Raw genomic sequence first — 25,867 nt, 5'->3', positions numbered from 1 at the left:
CTTCTTGTTGATCTTCTCAGGGAGGGGACTGTTGTAGTGATTCGCAGGTCTCTTTGCCCCAGGCAGAATTGCACCACCCTTTCCAGAGGCCAGGCTAAGTAATCCGCTGGGGTCGCTTTCAGGAGATTTTGTTTCCTGAACACTTTCCGTAGAGTTCCAGAGATCAGTAATGAAAGTGGCGGCCTCCCAATCTCTGTCCTGGAGGAGCCGAAAGCTCAGGGACCCACTCCTCAGTGCGCCCTCAGGGAAAAGCACTCATCATTTCCCTCTCCTTGGCCTCCGGCTGCGCTCAGACCTCACCCAGGCTGTGACCAAGTGTCTCTGTCTCTGGCACACAGCTCCACCTGGAGTCTCCGAAACCCTTAGATCGCTGAGCTCTTTTGGGGGGATTTCCCCAGATCCTGTGCCATGGATTACGGTTCAAGGTAACGCTGAGTTGAGAGGTCACTCCTTGGCTCTCTTTCTGTTGCCGGCTTCCCCGCTCTAATACTTGCATGTTCTATGACACTCAGACACCCCCGGGCCTTCTGTGACCCTGCAGGACCTGGGGCCACGCCGTCCCTGCACGGGCTTCAGCCCGGTTTAGCCTCTGGAGCGACGTCCCTCAGTGCACATCGCTTTTAAAAGTCCTGGATTTGTGCTCTGTTGCTTGTCAGGAGCTGGACCCTCCCCACGGGGTCTATCTTCCCATCGCTTTGGATTCACTTCTCCGTGGGTCCGACCTTTCAGAAAGTAGTCGATATTCTGTTTCTCAAATTGATGCTCTTATTCTCTTCGATCTCCTGTTGGATCTGTAGGTGTTTGGAATGGTTTGATAAGCTATCTAGCTCATCTCCTGCTACCTGATGTCATCTCAGCCTGCTATTTCTCCACCATCTTGACTCCTCCCTCCCTCTGGATTGTTAATCTCTGTATATTTTGAGGACTCAATTAAGTAATATACACTAAAATTCAGAGGATGTATCCAGAGCAAATTAACTGACACAGAAAGATAAGGCACAAAACAATTACGTTACTAAACATATCTGGATCCCCAGTGTTGGCAGGACTGTGGAAACTAGCTCCATACCAGCGTCCTTGAGGTGGTGTTTGGAGGAAAACAGTTTGTCCTAGGATGAGTCTTTCCCATAAGCCCGGTAGTGGCATCTGATGGTGCTGGTCTCTGCAAACCTGGGAACCATAGCGAGGATAGAAGTTAAAGGAGAACAGAGCTTCATGGCAAAAGACATTTGTCATCTGATAACTGAGGGAAGGATTGAAAACGGGTAAGGAAGTTTTGTCGGTTTTGATCCTGCAGGCAAAGAAAAATGATGAAGGAAAGGCTGTAAGAACAGCTTTGATCCCACAGTCCAATTATACTCAGGTGAAAGTGTTTCCTGTGTCAGGATCAATTGTATGAGGGGACAGATAAGAGGAGGATGGCCACATTGGCAGATGATTGAAAATCACACCCAGTGTTGGGTTTTGTCTGGTGAAAACAATTGTCCCCCCTCACAGACGAGAAGTGGAAGAAATGCGAGAAGAGCTGCAGGAGTCTAACCTCAGCTTCAACCACAAGGTAACCGAAGTTGTGTCCAACACACTGACCCCTTGGCGCCCCCTGCAGGTGATGGTCGTGGCCCTTAGAGCCCTGAACATGGGTTTCTGGTGTGTTGGCTTTTTCAGATCGCAGTTCAAGAGAGGAATGCTCTGGCTAACTGGGTAAGTGTTTTTCTTTTCCTCATCTTCGTTTGCGGCACAGTCGGGCACAACTGAAGGTGGGTGTGTTTTTCTGCCGCAGATGAAGGCTCGGTATTGGGAAACAAGGATGATGCAGCAGAGCAGGGAGAACACCTACTGGAAATACAGGTGTGGGAGTTTGACATGCGTTTTTGCAGGTGTTTGGAGAGGTGAGGGCTATGCTGTTTACTGCCTAGGAGAGGACGTGGTGTTGTAATTCTTAGAGATGTCCATTCTTTTTCTGTGTTCAAGACTGCGCATGATGCAAAGGGAGATGCTGCCTGTGGGGTCCGTGAGGCGGGAACTGAAGCTGGGAAAGCCTGAGTTGCAGAAGCCTGTGTGGCAAGGTAGGGAGCACAATGGGAAATGCAGCAGCCTGATTTCTGCTGTGAAACCACACGGTGTCCTTCCTGTTCCTGTGGGTGATTGCTGTGTGTCCTGGAGAGAATCACAAGCCTGCAGGTGGTCTGAAGGGGTGACAGGAGGGTGCTTTTCTTATATGCCCCCAGGCAGCAGGACACTTGCCCCCGTGACAGGTGGAGCTCACACCGCTCCACACCTTACCCTTGCTACCCCCTTCGGAAGAGCTGAGCCTGAGAAGGTGCGAGACGAGCGCCCTTCCCACCTTGACTCAGTGGTCACCTTGACAAAAAAAAAAAAAAGACTATTGGTGAAAAAGGGCATTTATTTACTCATTATGGAGGTTTCTATATTTTTGTTTTATTTGTCATCTATAGGACCATATTGAGCAATGAAATATATTTTACTCCTCTCATGTTATCGGTGCAATGCCATAGCTTTATTGCTCAATCTGTCTATGATTTCTTTGTTCATGACTATACAAATGTCAAAGTCTGTTTCTTCCCTGAAATGTTTATTTGTTGGCCAGTCACTCATTCTAGGTCCCAACTGCAGGATGGACAAATGAACCATCCACCTGTGGCCTGAGAAGAGAACATGGGCTGTTCATGTTGAGGGTTTGTGGATGTCCCCACACAAGGCTATTCTCACTTAGGTGTTTAATCTATGAAGATAAAGTGATTTTTTTCTGATGTGTGTTGAGTACCCCAATTTTAGTGTTGATAGCCAGTTGTACCCCGACCTGTTTACACGTGATGGATTGCTTACAGAAACACTGGAACCAGGGCCCTGGAGTGTCTCACGCAAGAGGTGACTGGTGTCTCTCGTTGCAAAGGACTCACTTGAGTCACGGGTGAAACCCTCTGATAAGGGACCCAAGTAACCCTCTGATAAGGGACCCAAGTGTGGGAAAGAGTGCAAGATGGGAGAGGAAGGCATGGAGGGCATGAAACCACAATAAACATCTGACCTTTGTCTGATCTAGCATCTAGAGTGGTTCCCAGGATGAACAGCAGCACTAACCCTCAAAGGGACCCAGAGATGCATACGGTAAGTGCTTGGGCATTTTTAGTTGTGTCTGTTTCTGAAATGGATTGCAGTGTGGACAGGTCCCTGTCCTATCCTGTGGCCTTGGTGTGTGTCCTGTGATCATCCCTTTCAGAGTGCACGCTTTTCACCCAGGAGCCTCCACCTGCTCCCTTAGAGATCTTCAAATTTGTGCTTCCTCCAAAAGCTGTAGATGCTTTGCGACACGGGATGGTAGGACGCTCACCTCATGCGTGTGTGTGTGTGTGTGTGTGTGTGTACGTGCGTGTATGTGTGTGTGTACATAACTCGAGGAGGGTGACATCTCACCCCACAGTGAAGTCAGCTAGTCTGGCTGACTCCTTGCGGTTTGCTTTCCTGCGGGAGCTGGAGCATTTTTAGTATTTGGGTCAGGAGACTAACCTGGGAGGGTGTCTGCAGAGGTCCTCAGATGGAAAATGGGAAAAGCCAGGACCACGTCACACTTGCCCCACATGCTTTGGGCAGCTTGAGTGTTTGTGGAGAAGGTGAGCTGTGACCTCCCGTGCGTCCCATCTGAGTGGGTGAAGACGACAGCTAGATTCCCTCCAGTTGGCCCCTGGGTGAGATGATGATGAACTCTGGCAGGTGCCAGGTGTGTCATAGAAAATACCCCCTGGAGCAGCAGCCCTGAGGAGGGAATCCCAGTGACTCTCTGCAAGGCCCACACCTCACACGTGTTTTACTTATGCTTCCGTGAGCAGGTTCTGATGGGGTCTGATGGCTGTGCCAGCTCATAGTGTCTCTCCCGACCCATCCTGGGAGTATTGCCTGTGCTCTCCAGACACACTGGTTCCCATTTGGGGGTATCGAATCGGCCCATCAGTGGTTCTCAGCACCCAGGACTAGGCATTTGCTCTGTGCCTGAGCTAAGGACTGTCCGAATGTCAGGGATCCACAGAGCTGGTCTTGCTCACTCTAAGGGGTCCTGTTTCTCTCAGAAAGCACTCTTCCAGGTCCTCTGCAGGACTCCGGACACTCCTATCTCCTCAGCGCTGTCTGTGGCCATGGACAGCCCTTGTGGAGTGTAGAAGATCCCATTGTCAGGGAGGAAAGCAGAGCTGGTCAGGGGGGATGCTGGTGGGCTTCCGGTTGACCCACAAGCACCTGCACTTCCATGCATGGACACCTGGCTTCCCATGGCCTCTCATTGTGTTTGTTCTCAATGTATAGAAGGAGCTGCTCTGTTTGCTGTGATGGGGGAGGTGTGGTCCCAGCTGTCGATACTGGCCTGTCCTGAGTGGAGTTTTTTTCCTTAGCTTATTATCCTTGGTGTCACACTCTTGTCTCTGTCGAGGTGTGCAGACCTATATTAACATGTGGTGACAGTAGTTTTCCCCATGGCATCTCTTCACCCCAGGTGCTAGGTGAGACACAGGGGGCGGATAGCCGTTCTGGCACAGATGCTATAGTATTGGAACATGGTGGTGGGGAAGATGTGTGTGCGGATGTGTACCCCTGCCTGCCCACAGTGCACTCCGGGGAAGTAACTGGGGGAGGAGGTCCCCTCCCTCCACAGTGAAGTCCTCTGGCCAGCCCGACTCCCTTTAGGTTACGTTCAGGAGCACTGGTGAGCTCATGCTGGGGATAGATGGGTCTGGGAATGCTCACAAACAGAAACTGGAGAAAACTCTCTCTGCATTTTATACTGTCTCCTTTGCAGTCTGCAATGTTCTCAGGGCATGTTTCACAAGTCATCTCCATTTTACTTCTGATGGAAAACGTGCCTTGCAGAACCAGCCCAATTAAGACCCTGTCTACAAGTATTTTGAAGTGTCAAAGCTCTTATGTGCACTGTTGTAATCTCACACTGGGTCACATGTTCTTAAGGGGGACATCAGTGATTACATGCATGATCACTGCCTCCCAGCCCTTCAGCTGGGTTTCCAGGAGCAGGTCACTGGGTCCTAAGTTACTGTGAGAGTTGATTTCTTTTCTCATTACACGTGTGGAGTTTTCCACTGGGAAGCATATACCCTTTTGTGAATTCTCTCATATGGCCTTCCCATCTTCATTTCCCATTGTACAAAATTACTCTGGAACTCAGTAGGTTGAAATTTCCAAATGACTATGTTTTCAGACAAACACAGGGGGCGCCTGTGTGGCTCAGTGCATTAAAGCCTCTGCCTTAGGCTCAGGTCATGATCCTAGGTCCTGGGATCAAGCCCCACATCAGACTCTCTGCTCAGCCTGCTTCCCTTCCTCTCTCTCTCTCTCTCTCTCTCTCTCTCTCTCTGCCTCTCTGCCTGCTTCTGATCTCTGTCTGTCAAATAAATAAAATCTTTAAAAAAAAAAAAAAAAGACAAGCACAGCTGATGAGTGTAAATAAAGGTTTTTGGTATCATGTCCCTCGGAAGACACTTTTCCAGTGCCCCTGTCAGACCACAAGGCCCTAATTCCTCAAGTGTCTTTGTAGCCATGGACAGAAACTGTAGAGAGTAGAGGACCCCTTTGTCAGGAGCGAGGCAGCGTGGGGAGAGTCAGGGACTTACAGGCCAACAATTCCCCTCAAGTGGCTCAGAAACTTTGTGGAGAAAGGGCATTCAGTTTCGTCACATTCTCTCTATTATGACCAAAGCAAAATCTTCTCTGGTGGCTGAGGAGGATAGAGGAAGTGTTGTCCAGGATGTCGATGCCTCCGTGTCTGGAATGTGCTGCTTTAGTCTGCAATGATCCTTTTTCATCTTTAAGACACGACTTCTTGCTGGAGAATGTGGGCCGACATGGGCAGTGATGTGTTGTGACAGGCTATTCCTGTAACAGCCATTGCCCTCTCCACCCTCATTGGACTGGCCCCAGCTGGGAGGGGCATGTAAATTTTCTAGCATGATGCAGCTCTCCTGGAAGGTGGTATTGGAGAAGGAGCCGGATGCTGAGAGCTCTTTGTTTTGGTTTCTTTTCTTGGTGTTGCAACTTTTGTCTGTTTTGCTAAAATATTTTCTTGTCTGTTCTGCAGGTCGCTAGAGGTGTGAGAGAGTTCCCTCATTGCCCAGGGCTCCTCCATATGCCCTACCACATGGGGTGGAATGTACCAGACTTCCCTCCTCCTCATCCACCTCCACAGTGGTGGACATGGGGGCCTCGGGCACACCTCGTTCCCCCACCACATGGTGAGATGATCTGAATTGACATGGGTCATAGAGCTTATTCATAGTTGAACCACTTCTGTCAGTGGAGAGTATGGAGAGGTGGTACCACAAGGCTTTGCAATGCAGCAATATGCCCAAGTGAGGACATGGTAACATTGCTCCACTTTGTCTGACGTCCATCTCATGGACTGTCTGGTTCACCATACAGAACTGGGCATCAGGCTTCTACTATGGAGCAGAAAGTGACATTCCACAGAGGACAGACATAGAAGCATTGCTCAGGTGCACCACACAGACATGACGTTTTGGGCTCTGGGCTGGACAAATCACAACCTTCACATCAGTCTCACATGTGGAGACCCCAGTTGTCCAGCATTATAGATTAGTTCTGGAAACATATGTCCCAGGCAGAGTGGTCGTATCTGCGAGGGTGATGGACAGTTCCCGTCTTCGTCCACAAGGGTCAGGGGAGTCCTGTGAGAATCACAGTGGACCCTCCAGAAGGAGAGAGGGGAATAGGCTGGGGCAGGGGTAGAGGGTTGGCTTGAATCCTGTGTGGTCGTCGCCAGTCTGAAACCACCTCTGTCCCTTCTAGGCCTTCGGTCCAAATCAGAAGCCTGTGGAGTTCAAGGGGACAATAGCAGCACCATGCCCGAGAAGGTCCCAGAGAAGAACCAAGTAAATGCTGGGGTGTTTTCAGTTGTACCCATTTCTGGAATCCTGTTCCTCTCTGGGCAGCACAGTGTCTTGGCCTGTGTGTGTTGGGTATATCCTGGGGTCTGTGTGTGGTGTCGTTTCCTGTTCAAAGTGGCAAGTCTTCATGCAGAGCTTACAGGTGTCTATTTCCAGATCACCTTCTGGTTGTGTCAGTGGAGCAAAGGCAGAGTTTGTGTTCAGGGCTTGACATTCAAGGGGAAACCAGGCTGGGGACCCTGTATGATTCTGAAGTTCTTCAGGACACACGTGCATGTTCCTGGCTATTTGCACACACTGAGCAGTGGGCAGGTGCCATTGCTGGGAAGGAAGTGTCTCCGTTGCACAATGGCAGACATCTGTCTCTTACCGTCGTGCACATCCAGCACCCGCATACGTTGTTCTGGGAGGGATGAAACACCTCTCACTTCATCTGTGGCGTGTAGGGTTTAAGCTGTCATTTCCTTAGTTGTATAAACGCCTGACACAGGCCTGAGGTCCCTTCATTCTTCATTAGCGTAGGGGTCTGCCCTTGTCCTCTGCAGTTTAGAAACTTGTGGGTAACGGTCTTGTCTGGTCTGGGAGGTGAGAATGAAAGAAAAAGTGGCAGATGCCGGATGCAGGTGTAGAGGGTTTGTTGGAATGTTGCTCAGTCACTTCCAGGTGGAGAAGCTTCTGTCTTTTCCATGGTGTGGGTCAGATACAGATGCTGGAGCGTCCTCACAAGGACCAGCGGTGCTGCCCACAGGCCTCTCGTGGTATGGCAGAGTGAAGGCTGCTAGACATGGTAACTTTCTTCTGGTTGTTCTGTATTTAGAATTGATGGGCCTTGTCTTCCAGTCATACTGAGAGGGTTGTAGGTTCCTTGTGGCAGAGAGCTGCCCTTCTCCGAACGCTGGGCTCAGCAGGTGTCACACACATATGGTACGGAGATGATGCTCTGTGCTCTGGGAGGGATGAGGCCTTAATGTGAGGAATTGAGGGTGTGTGTCTGAGAGAAGGGAGGGACACACTGATGACAGGACATAGACCGTGTGTTCTGTATAAGGGAAGAACTAGAGATGTATCCAGAAAAAAGGGAGGGAGCCCTGAGTCACACAGAAACAGGAGGTCGTGGATGCCCAGAAGGCCCGAGGTGCTCAGGGAGAGGCTGGGCTTCTCTCAGGGAGGGTGAGGCCGTTCCCGGCAGGCCAGCAGCTTGAGAGTGAGTGTGAAGACACCACGCCGTCCACACCGACTGCAGCATGTGTTCACTCACACAGTGTGGATCACGCCGTTATTTGTCTCAGAATGTCGTTTTTGCCATGAATCCCTTCACTCATAGTCTGTGAAGAGCGTTGTTTCCCTGAATTTCTGAAAATTCTGAACCATGTGAAAGAGTATCGTGGAGATTTGGAAATTTAACTTGGTCTTTGGGGATTCTTGTCTGGCTGACTTTAAGTCCCGCAGTGAGAAAACATGAAGACAAGACGGAAACCAGTGAAGGGTGGCCGCCCTGGCCTCAGCCCGAGTCAGACTGTTAGTGGGAGAGTCAGGGTTGGCCAGGAGCAGCCCTAGCTGGAGCCCTGTCACCAGGCCTCCGCATCTGCGTCACTACCCTGCCTGTAGCTCTGCACTTCCCTGGGACTTCAGTCCCAGTTTCCAGATTTGCCTGTGTTCCAGATTTCTCAGCCCAAATACCAGCTCTCAGTGGGGCCTTCTCAGGGCCTCCGCTTTTATTTTAATCTGTCATAGAGAGAACATATTGGATTCTGAGGTCACTAGAACAATAGGAGTTGAAGTACATAAGGAACCTGCAGGGGCTCCTGGGCGACTCAGTGGGTTAAGCAGCAGAATCTTGATTGCTGCTCCGGTCATGATCTCGAGCTTTTGCGATTGAGCCCCAAGTTGGGCTCGGTGCTGAGTGTGGAGCCTATCTGGGATTCTCTCTCTCCCTTACCTTCTCCCCCATCCGTCTTCACTCACAAGTTTGTGCTTTCTCTGTCTCTGTCTCAAAAAGAAAAAAAATAATAATAATTGGCAAAGAATCTGGGCTCTGACTATTCACCATTCTCACTGTTTAAATGAAAATAGCTCCATGCCAATGAGCATCAAAAAATGTTTATTTAAGTCCACAAAATACACTAAGAGTGTAATACCTCAGCCCCGGTAGTGGCAATTGTCATTTCAAAGACAAGGCAAAGAGCCCCCTTTTTTCTATTAAATGTCAGGTCCTAGCCACAGTGAAGTAAAATATAGTTAAGAGAACAGGTACAATCAGATATTTCTATGTGAGATGTGAAGACAATTATTGTCTATTACATACAGACTCACAGATGTGGCCACACACCCAAGTGTTCATCCAAGGCCTCAGATACAGTATGGGAGGCAGAGAGCATTTAGGAAAACATAAGATCCCATTGTACTAACCCAAATCCTCTTGCCTTACAGGGTAATCATTTTGTAATCTGAAGACTTCCTTGACCTCCAACAACCAGGCTCCAATGAGTTTTTATATCTAGTCAAGATATGAATGTTTCTGCCTGGTGGTCTGAATGCTTTCCCTGCCCATCCTGTACCCTGTGCTTTGTCTCTCCTGGTATCTCCCCAATAAACTGTACATGGTTCTGTCTCTGTGTCAGCATCTCCCTTCAGGGGGACCTACAGTCCCTCTCCTTCGAGGGCACAGGGTGAAGCCTTCAGGCACAGATATCACCCTGGCAACAGTGCAGGGATGGAGGATAGAGCAAGATTACCCTTCGTGGTACTTCTACTGCAGGGACCCCAGGAACCTTTCTGGGGAGGGGGCCCAGTTTGAATTTAGATCTGCTGGTGTTTGTATTAACTCTGGTGACAGATCCTCTTGAGCACATGGCACCTGCTTGTTTAGGGGGATAATGATCAGCAGGACAGGTGGCTGTGCCCAGGCAGTGGTCTACTGTGACAGTGAGCAGAGAATGAAGTGTCTTGTGAGGCCCCGAGAGCCTGGTGAGGAGGACCTGCATTAATCCAGGTTTTGTGCAGGGTTTTCACCTCACCAGCTGCCCCCCAACCACAGGGGGGCCTTGAGTGGAGCTGATGGTGGCAGTGTTTGTGGTAAGACCCATGATGCCCCACAGTCCTCCCACAGTTTCCCTGTTGAGGGATGGGCAGGGCAGAGGTCCCTGACAGGAGACCCATCCCTTCATCAGCAGCAGGAGGATTTGGGTGTGTATGCTTCTGTCCCCTTTTAGGCCCTTTCTTCCCAATCCCTTCTGCAGCAGAGCTGCTGGATCCTGCAAAGCCCTCCTTCTTCCCAGGTCATGGGATCCAGCTCCATTCTCACTGCCCCAGGATAGAGAGCCAGAGCTGTATTTCCAGCCGGTTCACCCGATGCCCTGGGGAGAACCTGGGGCCTTTGCAGTAACTTCTTGCCTCCTGAGGTGTGACACAGAAGCTGCCTTGTTGGCTGAGTGCTGAGTAGGGGGCTCTGGGAGCTTCCCCAGAACATGCTGGTAGGTGAGAAAGTACAGGGGATGACATATTGGGGCTCTTCCCAGAGTTTGGTCCTCATTGTCCCTGAGGGCATTTGAAGACCCTATTTTACTCAAGGGTCTCTGGATTGAGAGGTCACGGACACTGCAACAGAAATACTGTGGTTGGTTTTTTTTACCAATGCCGACTTGTTTCTGGGGAGAAATCGTGACTCAGCTTCAGAGAAACTGGAGCTACATTGGGTTGGGCCAGGAATGCAAGAACCATTGACCTTCAGGACCTTTTAGAAGGAGGAGCTGGGATCCCGCTCTCTGAGTTCTGCTAGACCCAGTACCCCAGGTAAAAGCACAGACTGTCCTGCACTGATGCTTTTATTACTTTTCAGTGTTTATTTTTTTCCAACAATGTTACAGTAGTTGGAAAACAAGTGCAAACTTGACAGGTCCCTGATTCCATAAACCTCTCATTTTTTTAAGGTTAAATTTACAAGGAAAACTGGAATTGTTTTATTTATCCTTTCTCGTGATCATTGGAAGGAAACTCATCAATAATATCTTCAAAACATGACTTCTACCTCATCTCCTTTTCTCTGTTTTCTTTTTTAATGATTTTATGTAAGTACAGTGGTGAGGAGGGGGAGGCAGAGGCAGAGGGAGAAGGTGACTCAACACTGAGTGGGGACTCCAACGTGGAACTCGATCCCAGGATCCTGACATCAAGACCTGATCCACCCAGGTGCCCCTGCTTATCTCTTTATTCTCAACTGAGATTTGCCATGTTTTCTAATTTTCTCATGAGCCAGTAACAATCTTCAGCAGTTTTAAGTTGGTTAAAAAGAGTTCAGTAAGAGCTCCTTCGCAGGATTCCACTGAGATTTCTTCTGTTCAAAGTGTCAAGACCACTTCTCAATATGCGAAAGATTGTACTAAGCAAAATTTGTGAATCAGCATTTGAAAAAAAGCTGCTATTTGTTGAAGATATTAAAATAGATGCTTAGCTCCACTGATTCATGCACTTCCCGCTTTTTTTCCCTTTGTTGCTTATTTCTAATTCAGATATCATATTCATAGCTCTTCCTGAGTTTTCCATGCCTCACACCTACTTTTAGGTTCCTTTGTGACTTGTAAAGAAAACAGACCTTCTGGTGAGCGTGCAACTTTGTGTCCCTTCAGGATTTGTTGTTTACATCTCTATTAACGTTTCTCACCCATTTAAAACTATCATGCACCTTGACATATTACAAAAGAAGTGTAATCTATATGCATCTGTATGATTTCATCTAATTATAGTGTATTTATTGGAGATTTTCTGTTTATGACTAAGACCTGAGAATATCTCCCAAGTTCATTGAATTTGGAAAAATCATATATCCTAAGTATGAAATTTTGAAAGTTTGCATATTGAAATATGGAATATGAAAGATGCATGTTTGCATCTCCTAAATGGAGATGACGTCCCTCTTAAGGTTATTTTCTGAGCAAGGTGCAAGTGGACGTAATCATTGTGAGGGAAGAAAAAAGGTCTTCCATTCTTTTCCAAACATGCTGCAGTTGCTCCATTATCTTATGTCTGGATATGGGCAATTATTTTTTCTTTTCAAATTTTTATTTAAGTTCTACTTAGTTAACATGCAGTGTGTGGATATAAGCAATCTTTTGACGGTATCCTTTTTTTAACCATTTATTGATTTCATAAATTAACATACCTTATTTCTTCTCCATGCTAAGAAAATCAACCAATGTATCATCTATCTTTATGACCCAATTCTTTGTTTTTAGGATTTTATTTATTAATCTGAGAGACAGAGAAAGAGAGAGCATGTATGGAGGGGCTTAGGCAGAGGGAGAAGCAGACTCTGCTGAGCAGAGAGCCTGCTGCATGAATAGATCCCAGGACCTTGAAAAATGACCAGAGCAGAGGGCAGGTGCTTAACCCCCTGAACCACCCAGGCACACCCTTATGACAATTTTTTTAAAGATTCCATTTATTAGTTGGACAGACAGAGATCACGAGTAGGCAGAAAGGCAGGCAGAGAGAGAGGAGGAAGCAGGCTCCCTGCTCCCCAGAGAGCCCGATGCAGGGCTCGATCCCAGACCTCTGGGATGATGACCTGAGCCTGAGGCAGAGGCTCTAACCCACTGAGCCACCCAGGTGCTCCCCTTATGACATTCTCTTTTTTTTTTAATTTTATTTATTAGTTTTACAGAGAGAAGGCACAAGCAGAGGGAGTGGGAGAGGGAGAAGCAGGCTTCCCATAGAGCAGGGAGCCCGATGTGGGGCTTGATCTCAGGACTCTGGGATCATGACCTGAGCCAAAGGCAGATGCTTAACAACTGAGCCACCCAGGCGCCCCCCTTATCCATTCTTAATATGACATCTCTTATAATTGAAGCTTTTCCTCACTGATGGGCTTTACCTGTTTTCCCGTCAATAACCAGGGGATAGCATTTTGCTTTGAATATTCTCAATAGTGTTTCAGGTCTAATATAATGTTGTAGTAGCATTACAAATTATTTTTGAATTTTGTTATACATATAAGACTAGATCTTACTATCACTATATGATTAGGCATATAAACACTATAATAATCTATAAAACTCTAAATTCAGAATCCTTCCAGAGTTTGGGCTTTCAATATTTTCTTGTGATCCCCTAAGATTTAAATTGTTTATTGCACAAAACTTAACATCTAAATCACTCCCAAAATATTCTTTCATTTTAAAATATTTTTTTTCATTTGCTACAAAGCACAACATAATAAATTATTAGTTTGAATAATTTGTGAACTTTGTTTTGAACAAAAAAAACCCTTCATGATGAAATATTACATCTTCGTTGTGACAGATTCTGTTTCTGATCTGTGATATCAGTGAGGCAGAGATGGCCCCTGTGTATTGGCAGCTGCAACCCATGAGCTAAAAACCTTTGGCTGGTGCCTAAGTCAGATTTGTTTTCTACACATCCAGTCTTTTAAAAACATAACCCTGGAGAGCAGATGTTAAGGTATTGACTGCCTGCCTCAATTCTTTATGTCGTGAAACTGTGACCAACATTTTCTTATCATAAATAAAGTCAGTGAGTCAATCAAGCAATCCAGATTAATCCTTCAGCTCTAAAAGACCCTGAACAACTGTTGGCCTTCTAAATCCCTGAGGCAGAGACCCCGCACCCCATCCAGGCTGCAGAAAGGCATTACTTAGGCTCATGTGTACTCACTTCAATGTCCCCAGTATTGGAAGAATTAATACTGTGATGGGCCACCCATCTTGCAAACCTGTCGGTCCCCCAGGATATGGGGGTTCCATGTTACTGTCATCTTTTTCCTTCAGCCTGAAACTCATTGAACTCACTCTACATCCTTCCAGTGTTGAAATGTCTTTATAAAATGAAATATTTGATTGTCCAGTTACTGCTGAAGAGGATGAAGGGGAGGAAGAGAAAAATGAGGTATCCTGAGAACAATTGAGCCAGCAACATGGATCACTTGGCCACATGTAATTTTTTTTTAACAGGTTCAGCCCTGGTGTAAAATATCACATCCTTCATTTTTCATTTTTTGAGGAACCTCTACACTGTTTTCCAAAGTGGCTGTACCAACTTCCATTCCCACCAGCAGTATGAGAGGGTTCTCCTTTCTCCCAACTTCTCCAACACTGGTTGTTTCTTGCCTTGTCAGTTTTTGCGGTATCTGTGTGGTTTGGATTTGAATCTCCCTGATGGCTAATGATGATGAACAGTTTTTCATGCATCTGTTAGCCATTTGTATGTCTTCTTTGCAGAAGTGTCTGGTCCCATCTTCTGCCCATTTTTTGACTCGATTATTTGTTTTTTGGGTGTTGAGTTTGAGAAGTTCTTTATAGTTCTTGGATATCAGCCCTTTGTAGTGTCATTTGCAAATAAGTTCTCTCATTTTGTGGGTTGCCTCTTTGTTTTGTTGACGGTTTTCGTTTGTGGCGCAGAAGCTTTTGATCTTGATGAAATCCCAAAAGTTCATTTTCACTTTTGTTTCCCTTGCCTTTGGAGGTGCATCTAGTAAGGAGTTACTGTGGCTGAGGTCAAAGATGTTGCTGCCTGTGTTCTCCTCTAGGATTTTGGTGGATTCCTGCCTCAGTCTGAGCTCTTTTATCCAGACTTTTCACGACAGACAACAAAGTGATGGTTGCCAGCATGGGTGAAGTAGGTGATAGGGATGAAGGAGCTGCTTGTCCTGATGAGCCCTAGAGAATGCATGAAAGTGTTGAATCCCTCTGTTGTATTCCAGAAACTAATATATGTGAACCATATTGGAATTAAAGAATTACAAAAAAGCAAAATAGTTTTCAAACTGTGTTAGGTGTATGGAAATGTTTAGTCCTCTCTTTTCTATTTGGTTTTGTTGGTAAATCTAAACCTATTACAAAGTGAAAAGTTTATTAGTAATCTTTTATTTTATTTTTTAATGCATAATGTAGCATAATTATTCCTACCATTACTTACTAGTAATTGACACCTATTCTCTTCTATTGTTTTATTTATTTATTTATCTATTCATTTATATTATTTAAGCATTTTATTTATTTATTAGACACACAGAGAGAGATCACAAGTAGGCAGATAGGCGGGGGGGAGAAGGTCCCCGCTGAGCAGAGAGTCCGATGCGGGTCTCCATCCAAGGACCCCAAGATCATGACCCGAGCCAAAGGCAAAGACTTAACCCACTGAGCCACCCAGGCACCCCTGTTGTTTTATTTAAATAATAGCATTTATGTTACCGAAATTGAGTAATACACAACATAGAAATCACAGAAAGAGCAATTACAGATGTTTTATGTTAAGGTAAAACATATATAACATTTTGTATTCTATCATAATGTAGTTTTCTAATCTAGAATGGGTGTGTCCTTACATGGCGCTCTATGAAGTTGGTGCCTGCCATTCCAGGGGCTAATTACTCATGGAGGGAAAAATCATGGTTGTAATACTAGAATGATTAATACCAAAAAGGCTATTTAGAGGTTACTGGAGGGGATAAAAGAGATTTGATATGGGGGGACCACCTTGGTGGCTCAATTGGTTAAGCATCAGAGTCTTGATTTTTGCCTCAGGTCATTATATCAGGGTCATGAGACTAATCCCAAATCAGGCTCCACATTGAGCATGGAGTCTGTTTAGATTTTCCCTCTCGGGTGCCTGGGTGGCTCGGTGGGTTAATCCTCTGCCTTCAGTTCAGGTCTTGGTCTCGGGGCCCTGGGATCGAGCCCCACATCATGTTCTCTGCTTGGTGGGGAGCCAGCTTCTCTCTTCTCTCTACCTGCCTCTCTCTCTACTTGTGATCTCTTTGTCTGTCAAATAAATAAATAAAATATTTTTAAAAAAAGATTCTCCATCTCCTTCTAGCCTCTCTCAGGGGAGGGTGTGGGGCACGACTCGGACTCTGATGGCACAGCAGGGCACTTGCGTGGGGACTGCAAAAAGGCTGTGCTTCTGTTGGCTGGCAAGCCTCCCAGCGCTTCACGGGAGCCAAGCGCCATGCACTCTCAGGCGCACTGGTGGTTCAGGGACCTGGGTTCTCTGCTGCACTCTCTCTGGCTCTGCGCCAGGGGTAACTGTCCTGGGTCTGGGACAAGCCCCCACCCTAACAACCCCATCCCCGCAATGCCCCCGCCCCCCCCCCGTGATCCTTTGCTTTCTGAGTGCTTTCTACCAGACTCCCGAGTTAATGCTGGTCCCCAGGTGCAGGGCACTCGCGTATTGGGATATTACTTTCCAATGGGTCGCTTCTGGAGGCTCCCTCCCCCTTTTTTTTATCTTCTGATATCAGTCCGACTTTCCCACTCCGCTTTACCTGCCCACTGGCGTCTTCTGCTCCAGTAGAGATCCAGACGTGTATAATTCTTATCTCAGGCTGATTTCGTGGGTGATTAGAGATCTTTGGAAGGTAATCAGCTCACTTTAGGGAGAAGGTTGAAAGGGCGCCTCCTCCTACTTCCCTGCCATCTTGTCTCCCCCCTGGAAGTCTATGTTAATGCCACATATGCAGTATCATTTTCATTCATAACATACTGGTTATTCCTATGAGATTCCCTTTTTCAGTTTTATTCAAAAAGCTATTCAATTTCCAAATATATGGGGAAATCCTAGTTATCCTTTCTTGATTAATCCAGCACATTTGCAATTATGATCAAAGAACAACTCTTGTGGGTTTCATTCTTTTGAAATATATTGAGACTTCCTTTATTTCCAATGTATAATTATAGTTGAATTCAATTCCTTCTTTGAAATAGACTAATATCCAGGCAATCCTGGACTCCAGACTGGGGCCCATTCCCCCTTGGAGGGCCAGGATATAAGGAAAGGTAGAGCAAGACCTTCATTCATACTCACACCCCCTCCTACTAACTAGAAGGGATCAGGAGAGATGATGGACCCAAGGATCTTCCAACACCTGAAGAGTAGGAGTCTGGAGCCAAGATGGATCTTGGGAAACCTTGGAGAGCAGAAAAGGAGGAAGGGACATGGAAAGTGGGAGCAGGGGAGGTAGGGTTGGATGACAGTGAGTCTAGGACTGGATACAAAGATAAGGACTGGACGTGAGTTGAGGGTGAGCATATAACCAAGAAGTACCCTTATGGACAAAATGGAAGTCAAAGAAGAACCTTCAAGAGATAGGATGTTTGAACTCAGTAACAGTACCACTGATAATGATACTACAATGTATGTCTCCTTCCAGCCTGAGCATTCCACTTTGTGTGACAAGTTGAATAATCTCACTATTATCTAGGTCACCCTACTGCCTTGCATGCATGGATTTTCAGTTCTCCTACCCAAAGGAAAAATGTAAGTTGGTTCTCATGACTGAGCTTTGAGATCTCCCAAGAATGTGTGTGTGTGTGTGTGTGTGTGTGTGTGTGTGTGTGTTTTAAGATTTTATTTATTTGACAGACAGAGATCACAAGCAGGCAGAGAGGCAGGCAGAGAGAGAGAGAGAGAGAGAGAGAGAGAGAGAGAGGAGGAAACAGGCTCCCCGCTGAGCAGAGAGCCCGATGTGGGAATCGATCCCAGGACCCTGATATCATGACCTGAGCCAAAGGCAGAGGCTTACCCCTCTGAACCACCCAGGTGCCCCAATGTGTGTGTTTTAAAAGGTAGATCCTCTCCTGGGGCACAGAGAGACAACACCCACCATTGTTGGCAGCACCAGGAGTTATGAGGCATTGGGTGCCTCAGAAAGTGACTCTAAAACAAGGATGTGAGTATAAGTAGTTTCTCTGGAAGGATCTTTGGTGGGAAGAAATGATGGGAGCTAAGATGTGAAGAAGGAGGGAGCCAACACACAGGACAGGGTGTTAGTTTAGAGGGCACTGCTTGGGCAACTCTGTCTCCATCCACTGGGAACGTTTTAAATACATGCAGAACAGCCCTGAGTCATCCCATCCAAGTGCAAAATTACCTGCACGAGATGAGTGTTGCTCTTATGGACATTGGTTACCTGGCTCCTGAGCTCACTGCCATGGCCAAAGAAGCCAAGGAAGCCAATGGAAACCCTCGGGTAAAGAGCTGCAGGCAACTGCGGGAGGCAGCCACTGTGTGTACAAGACAGGGCTTGTCAGTGAAGACACCAGAGGGCACCAACCCTCTCCTCTCCTCTCCTCCCTATCATGACCCATGGTATCTGAAATATTGAGAAATTAGTGTAGTGCTGCCCATCATACACCAAATGACTGCCAGGATGCCTTACTTTCCTGATCACTTACAGTCCCAACACTGATACTTCTTAAATAACAAGTAACTTCTGTCCCATGACTACTCCAACCCCACTCTTTCACTCCAGGATTTTCAATTCAAGCCACTCTTCTTGCAAGCACTCTTCAAATTTTGCCAGGAACAAAGACATGCACCTTTAACAAGGGATGGAGGACTATCGACAGCGTATACCTTGTGCCAAGAATAATGAACACTTTTGTCCTCCAGGAAAAAATTCTTATTCCTTGGAGTCTCAGAAGTCATAGAATCTGAGGCTTAAGAGTGCTCACTATCCTTGAAATCAGTATTAGTAAGTGCAGCTTTACAAGCTGACCAGCAATTGACAATATATTACAGTAGTGACAAAATAAAAAATATAATCATGGTCCCTTCCTATAAACATTCACAATTAACTGTGTATCTTGAAATCAACCATTTATACATACATACATGCATATACATATATACATATACATATTTTTTTGAGAACAAGAGAAAAAAGACTGAATTGGTGGGGTGGGCTAGAGGTGCACACAAATGCCAGCCAGGTGCTCTAGGATCCTAAAGACCAGGCACTCCCAGCCCGGCCAGCAGGAAAATCTCAGTGTGTGATCACTGCTTGGAACTTCTCTGGCAGTCTGGAGCTGTCCAGACAGTGGCCACTGCCATGGTTTTGGGTACAAGCAAAAAATCCTGAGTCCCGGGGGACCGCGACTGGGAACCTGCTCTGCCAGCGGACAAGGGGGGGATTTATATGGGCTCTGCAGCCTAACTGAGGCTTCTGAGAGGGAGGTCAGGGTGCAGTTTGCTTTCCTCTAAACCTACAAAAACTATCAAAAAGCGGTCAAGGCAAGAGAGAAAAACAAAAGTGAACAAATATAAAAACCTCCAGAAACAAAAGGCTGAAAAAAACAGTTTCCTCAGAACCCACCCCCTTGAGGGGGGCGGGAGGACTTAGCTGAGAGAACTTCAGGGACTGAAAACCCACGTGGCAGGCCCCTCCCCCAGGAAACCAACCGGGAAAGGGAAAAAAAAAAAAAAAAGACGACAAAAGAACAACCACCACTACTTCGTAGGACAATTTTTATTAATAATTCTATCCCACTATTCTGGCTAATTTTTTTATATAGTTAATTTTTTTATTATTATATAGATAATTTTTTAACCTATTTACTGTCAAAGTAAGATGTGCAGTACATCAAGTTCCATAACCTTCTAACCTGAACTATTTGATACATACACCTGTGTTTTCCTTTTGCATTTCTATTTTTTAAATTTCTTTTTTTTTTAATTTTAGTTTAGTTTATTCCTTTTTTTTAAAGATTTTATTTATTTATTTGACAGAGAGAAATTACAAGTACACTGTGAGGCAGGCAGAGAGAGAGAGAGAAGGAAGCAGGCTCCCTGCTGAGCAGAGAGCCTGATGCGGGACTCGATCCCAGGACCCTGAGATCATGACCTGAGCCAAAGGCAGCGGCTTAACCCACTGAGCCACCCAGGTGCCCCAGTTTATTCCTTTTTTTAATTATTATTTTCTAATATTCATATAGAGTTAAACTTCAAGGTAATCCCCTTTCCCCAATCAATGCCACACCTATAGGCAAACCAATTCCTAATCCCCCCTTATCTTGGGAAAGTTGAGTCCTTTAACAAAGATATCAAGATACATTCAGGAAGAATCAAAACAACCTTCCTCACCCACACCGAGAATTTACAACCACTCTCCCATCTTTTTCTTCCACCAGTGTTTCTATAATTTTGTGTTTGTCCTGATAGTATATAAATCTTATATGTAGGGTTCTTTTTGACGAGGTACTTCCTTTATTTGCATATATATATATATGCAAAATATATATATATGCAAAATATATATATGTATACATATATATATAATATGTATACATATATATATATATTATATATATATGTATATATATATATATTTTCTCTTCTCATATACTTTTATCAGTCTTTTTGTTTATCTGTGTCTGTTTGTATACTTCATAAATCTTACCTAGGACCCATTTGGGCTAAACCTTCTCTTCTATCTCACTTTTTGTTCCTATCTCTCTCCCTCTCTTTTTTTCTTTCCCTTTTCTTTTTCCTCTCATTTGGGTGGGGAACCCTGATTGCTCAGAAGCATTCCAGGGTGCACCTTGATTGCACCACAGTCGATACACCCAGATACACCCATTCAGCCATCTATCACCAAAATGACTAAGAGCAGGAATGCCCAACAGAAGAAAAATACAGAGGATGAACCTTCTGCAACAGAGCTAACGGCTATCAACATAGACAATATGTCGGAAAGAGAATTCAGGCTAACAATTATCCAAGCAATAGCTAGGTTGGAGAAAGCCATGGGTGACCAAACGGAATTGATTAGGGCTGAAATGAAAACGACCAGAGATCATGATTTCAGTATTAGGGAAGAGCTGAAAGCTACCAGGGATGAACTTCACAATGCTCTCAATGAGTTCCAATCTAATCTAAATTCTCTCAATGCTAGAGTAACTGAGACAGAAGATAGAATTAGTGATATGGAGGACAAACAGATAGAGAGAAAGGATCAGGAAGAAGCCTGGAACAAACAGCTTAGAAGCCACTAAAAGAAAATCACGGAAATAAATGATGCCCTGAAACCTTCCAACGTCAGAATTTTTGGAATCCCTGAAGGGGAGGAGAAAGAAAGAAGTCTAGAAGATATAGTGGAACAAGTTCTTCATGAAAATTTTCCAAATCTCATGAATGGAACCAGCGTTTATGTACTAGAGGCCGAAAGGTTTCCCCCCCCCAAGATTAGAGATTCTTCAAAGTCCTCGAGACACCTAAAAGTAAGAATGAAGAATTAGAATTGTAGGCAGAACCTCCTGAAAGCAGCTAGGACAAAGAAGATCCTTAGGTACAGAGGAAAGCCCATCAGAATAATGTCAGACCTGTCCACAGAGACCTGGCAAGCCAGAAAGGGCTGGCAAGATATATTCAGGGCACTAAATGAGAAGAACATGCATCCAAGAATACTTTATCCATCAAGACTGACATTCAAAATGGATGGAGAGATAAAGAGTTTCCAGGATCGGCAAGGCTTAAAAGACTATGCAACCACCAAGCCGATACTGCAGGAAATATTAGGGGGCTTCTTTAAAGGAGGAAAAAGCCCAAGAATAGCATTGAACAGAAATAGAGAGACAATCTACAGAAAGAAAGACTTCAAAGGTAACATGATGTCAATAAAAACGTATCTATCAATAATCACCCTCAATGTGAATGGCCTAAATGCGCCCATAAAACAGAACGGGGTTGCAGACTGGATAAAACAACAGGACCCATCCATATGTTGTCTACAAGAGACCCATTTTGAACCTAAAGATACACCCAGACTGAAAGTGAAGGGATGGAGAATCATCTTTCGTGCCAATGGGCCTCAAAAAAAGGCTGGGGTAGCAATACTCATATCAGACAAATTAGATTTTAAACTAAAGACTGTAGTCAGAGATCCAGAAGGACACTACATCATTCTGAAATGGACTATCCACCAGGATGATCTAACAATTGTAAATATCTATGCCCCCAATATGGGAGTAGCCAATTACATAAGAAAACTGTTTATCAACAATAAAGAGTCATATTGATATGAATACACTAATCGTTGGAGATCTTAACAAGCCTCTCTCAGAAATAGAAAGATCATCCAAGCAGAAAACCAATAAAGAAACAAGAGCATTGAATGACACATTGGACCAGATGGACCTCATCGATATATACAGAACATTCCACCCTAAAGCAACAGAATACTCATTCTTCTCAAGTGCACATGGAACCTTCTCAAGAATAGACCACGTACTGGGTCACAAATCAGGACTCAACCGATACCAAAAGACTGAGATGATTCCCTGCACATTCTCAGATCACAATGCTTTGAAACTGGAGCTCAATCACAAGTAAAAGTTTCGAAGGAACTCAGAAACCTGGAAGCTAGAGACCACCTTGCTTAAGAATGCTTGGATCAACCAGGAGATCAAGGAAGAACTAAAACAATTCATGGAAACCAATGACAATAAAGACACTTCCATCCAAAACCTATGGGATACAGCAAAGGTGGTCTGAAGGGGGAAATACATAGCCATCCAAGCCTCCCTCAAAAAAATTGAAAAATCCAGAACACAGCAGCTCTCTCTACACCTTAAAGAACTGGAGAATCAACAAATCAAACCAACTCCACACATAAGAAGGGAAATAATCAAAATTAGAGTTGAGATCGATGAGGTAGAAACCATAGATACAGTAGAACATATCAATGATATTAGAAGATTTTTTAAAACATTCTTAGTTTATTAATCCTCTCATGAAAAATCTGCACAATCACCAAAAATAAAGCCACTGCAGCATCTTTACTCCTTCTGTTGTCCAATCTCCAGCTCACTTCTTTTTGCCAGCACCAACATTGGCTTTCGCAGTCCCCCTGACTTTCTTCATTCTGTTCTTGCGTTCTTTTCGCTGTTTTCTTGAGGTCTTTTTCTTCTCATACAGACAATGTCTTGCAAGTCTATGTTTGGGTTCATTTTTCTTTGCATAATTCAAGGAATCATAAATCATGCCAAAGCCAGTTGTCTTGCCACCACCAAAATGGGTTCTGAATCCAAATACAAATATGACATCTGGTGTGGTCTTGTACATTTTGGCTAGTTTTTCCCGAATTTCTGTCTTAGGTACTGTTGCCTTTCCAGGATGAAGGACATCAATAACCATTTGTTTGTGCTGAAGTAGTCGGTTGGTCATGAACTTCCTGGTCCAGATAGTTACTGTGTCTTTCATGATGGCGGCCAAGCTTCAAGCAGCCGGAGAGGAAAAAAAGACTAGAAGCTGGTTTTTTGAAAGAATCAATAAGATTGATAAACCATTGGCGACACTAATCCAAAAGAAAACAGAGAAAGCTCAAATACATAATATTATGAATGAAAAGGGAGAGATCACAACGAACACCAAAGAAGTAGAAACAATCATCAGAAGTTATTATCAACAGATATAGCCAATAAACTTAGCAACCTAGATGAAATGGATGCATTCCTGGAAAACTATAAACTAGCAAAATTGAACCAGGAAGAAATTGACAACCTGAATAGACCAATATCTAGTAACAAGATTGAAGCAGTGGTCAAAACACTCGCAAAAAAACAAGAGCCCAGGACTTGATGGATTCCCCAGAGACTTCTACCAAACTTTAAAAGAAGAAATAACACTTATTCTCCGGAAGCTGTTTCAAAAATTTGAAGCAGAAGGAAAACTTCCAGACTCTTTCTATGAAGCCAGCATTACCCTGATCTCCAAACCAGGCAAAAACCCTACCAAAAAGGAGAATTTCAGACCAATATCACTGATGAATATGGATGCTAAGATTCTCAACAAGACCCTAGCAAACAGTATCAAAAAGCACATTAAAAAGATTACCCATGGGGCGCCTGGGTGGCTCAGTGGGTTAAGCCGCTGCCTTCGGCTCAGGTCATGATCTCAGGGTCCTGGGATCGAGTCCCACATCGGGTTCTCTGCTTAGCAGGGAGCCTGCTTCCTCCTCTCTCTCTCTCTCTCTGCCTGCCTCTCTGCCTACTTGTGATCTCTGTCAAATAAATAAAATCTTAAAAAAAAAAAAAAAGATTACCCACCATGATCAGGGGGGATTCATCCCTGGGCTACAAGGACAGTTCAACATTCGCAAATCAATCAATGTTATAGAACAAATTAATAAGAGAAGTGAGAATAACCACAGGGTCCTCTCAATTGAAGCAGAAAAATCATTTGACAAAGTCCAGCATCTGTTCCTGATTAAAATGCTTCAAATTGTAGGGATAGAGGGAACATTCCTGAACTCCATCAAATCTATCTATGAAAGACCCACAGCAAATATCATCCTCAATGGGAAAAAGCTTGCAGCCTTCCTGTTGAGATCAGGAACACGACAAGGATGTCCACTCTCACCACTCTTGTTCAACATAGTATTAGAAGTCCTAGCAACAGAAATCAGACAACAAAGGGAAATAAAAGGTATCCAAATTGGTAATGAAGAAGTCAAACTCTCTCTCTTTGCAGATGACATGATTCTTTATATGGAAAACCCAAAAGACTCCACCCCCAAACTACTAGAACTCATACAGCCATTCAGTAATGTGGCAGGATACAAAGTCAATGTACAGAAATCAGTGGATTTCTTATACACTAACAATGAAAATACAGAAAGGGAAATTAGAGAACTGATTCTATCTACAATAACACCAAGAACCATAAGATACCTGAGAATAAACCTAACCAAAGAGGTAAAGGATCTGTACTCAAGTAACTACAGAACACTCAGGAAAGAAATTGAAGAAGACACAAAAAGATGGAAGACCATTCCATGCTCTTGGATCTGAAGAATAAACATTGTTAAAATGTCTATACTGCCTAGAGCTATCTATACTTTTAATGCTATTCCAATAAAAATTCCACCAGTATTCTTCAAAAAGCTGGAGCAAATAATCCTAAAATTTGTATGGAATCAGAAGAGACCCCGAATCGCTAAGGAAATGTTGAAAAACAAAAATAAAATGGGGGAGTATCACGTTACCTGATTTCAAGCTTTACTACAAAGCTGTGATCACCAAGACAGCATGGTACTGGCATAAAAACAGACACATGGACCAGTAGAACAGAGTAGAGAGCCCAGATATGGACCCTCAACGCTATGGGCAAATAATCTTCGACAAAACAGGAAAAAATATACAGTGGAAAAAAGACAGTCTCTTCAATAAATGGTGCTGGGAAAACTGGACAGCTATAAGTAGAAGAATGAAACTTGACCATTCTCTTACACCGTACACATAGATAAACTCAAAATGGATAAAAGACCTCAATGTGAGACAGGAATCCATCCGAATCCTAGAGGAGAACATAGGCAGTAATCTCTTCGATATCAGCCACAGCAACTTCTTTCAAGATATGTCTCCAAAGGCAAAGGAAACAAAAGCGAAAATAAACTTTTGGGAATTTAGCAAAATCAAAAGCTTCTGCACAGCAAATGAAACAGTCAAGAAAACAAAGAGGCAACCCACGGAATGGGAGAAGATATTTGCAAATGACAGTACAGACAAAAGGTTGATATCCAGGATCTATAATGAACTCCTCAAACTCAACACACACAAAACAGATAATCATATCAAAAAATGGGCAAAAGATATGGACATACACTTCTCCAATAAAGACATACAAATGGCTATCAGACACATGAAAAAAATGTTCATCATCACTAGCCATCAGGGAGATTCAAATTAAAATTACATTGAGATATCACCTTACACCAGTTAGAATGGCCAAAATTAGCAAGACAGGAAACAACATGTATTGGAGAGGATGTGGAGAAAGGGGAACCCTCTTCCACTGTTGGTGGGAATGCAAGTTGGTGCAGCCTCCTTGGAGAACGGTGTGGAGATTCCTCAAGAAATTAAAAATACAACTTCCCTTTGACCCTAGCATTGCACTCCTGGGTATTTACCCCAAAGATACAGATGTAGTGAAAAGAAGGGCCATCTGTACCCCAATGTTTATAGCAGCAATGGCCATGGTCGCCAAACTGTGGAAAAAACCAAGATACTCTTCAACGGACGAATGGACAAGGAAGATGTGGTCAATATACACTATGGAGTATTATGCCTCCATCAGAAAGGACGAATACCCAACTTTTGTAGCAACATGGACGGGACTGGAAGAGATTATGCTGAGTGAAATAAGTCAAGCAG

The 25,867-nt window shown here is 44.6% G+C and overlaps 1 protein-coding gene and 1 pseudogene across 2 annotated transcripts in view; one reads left to right on the top strand and one right to left on the bottom strand.

Annotated features, from left to right (window-relative positions):
• Positions 1-1,981: 1,981 nt before the first annotated feature.
• The window catches only part of LOC309854632 (uncharacterized protein), a gene marked incomplete at its 5' end in the record, with an annotated part of 49,644 nt that continues 25,758 nt past the window's right edge, over positions 1,982-25,867 (top strand). The window contains 4 exons of the mRNA XM_082713987.1: positions 1,982-2,066; positions 3,065-3,129; positions 6,101-6,254; positions 6,829-6,911. Coding sequence (XP_082570113.1) covers positions 1,982-2,066; positions 3,065-3,129; positions 6,101-6,254; positions 6,829-6,911 — 387 coding nt within the window. The remainder of the gene's footprint in view (positions 2,067-3,064; positions 3,130-6,100; positions 6,255-6,828; positions 6,912-25,867) is intronic.
• Positions 22,440-22,937, bottom strand: LOC309854576 (small ribosomal subunit protein eS24 pseudogene; annotated as a pseudogene). Its single transcript has one exon. The product of its transcript is annotated as a small ribosomal subunit protein eS24 pseudogene (transcript).

The sequence above is a fragment of the Mustela nivalis genome (genome assembly GCF_964662115.1).
Source record: "Mustela nivalis genome assembly, chromosome: 19".
Taxonomy (NCBI): domain Eukaryota; kingdom Metazoa; phylum Chordata; class Mammalia; order Carnivora; family Mustelidae; genus Mustela; species Mustela nivalis.
The sequence above is the reverse complement of the archived record's forward strand: the minus strand, read 5'-3'. Positions and strand labels throughout refer to the sequence as shown.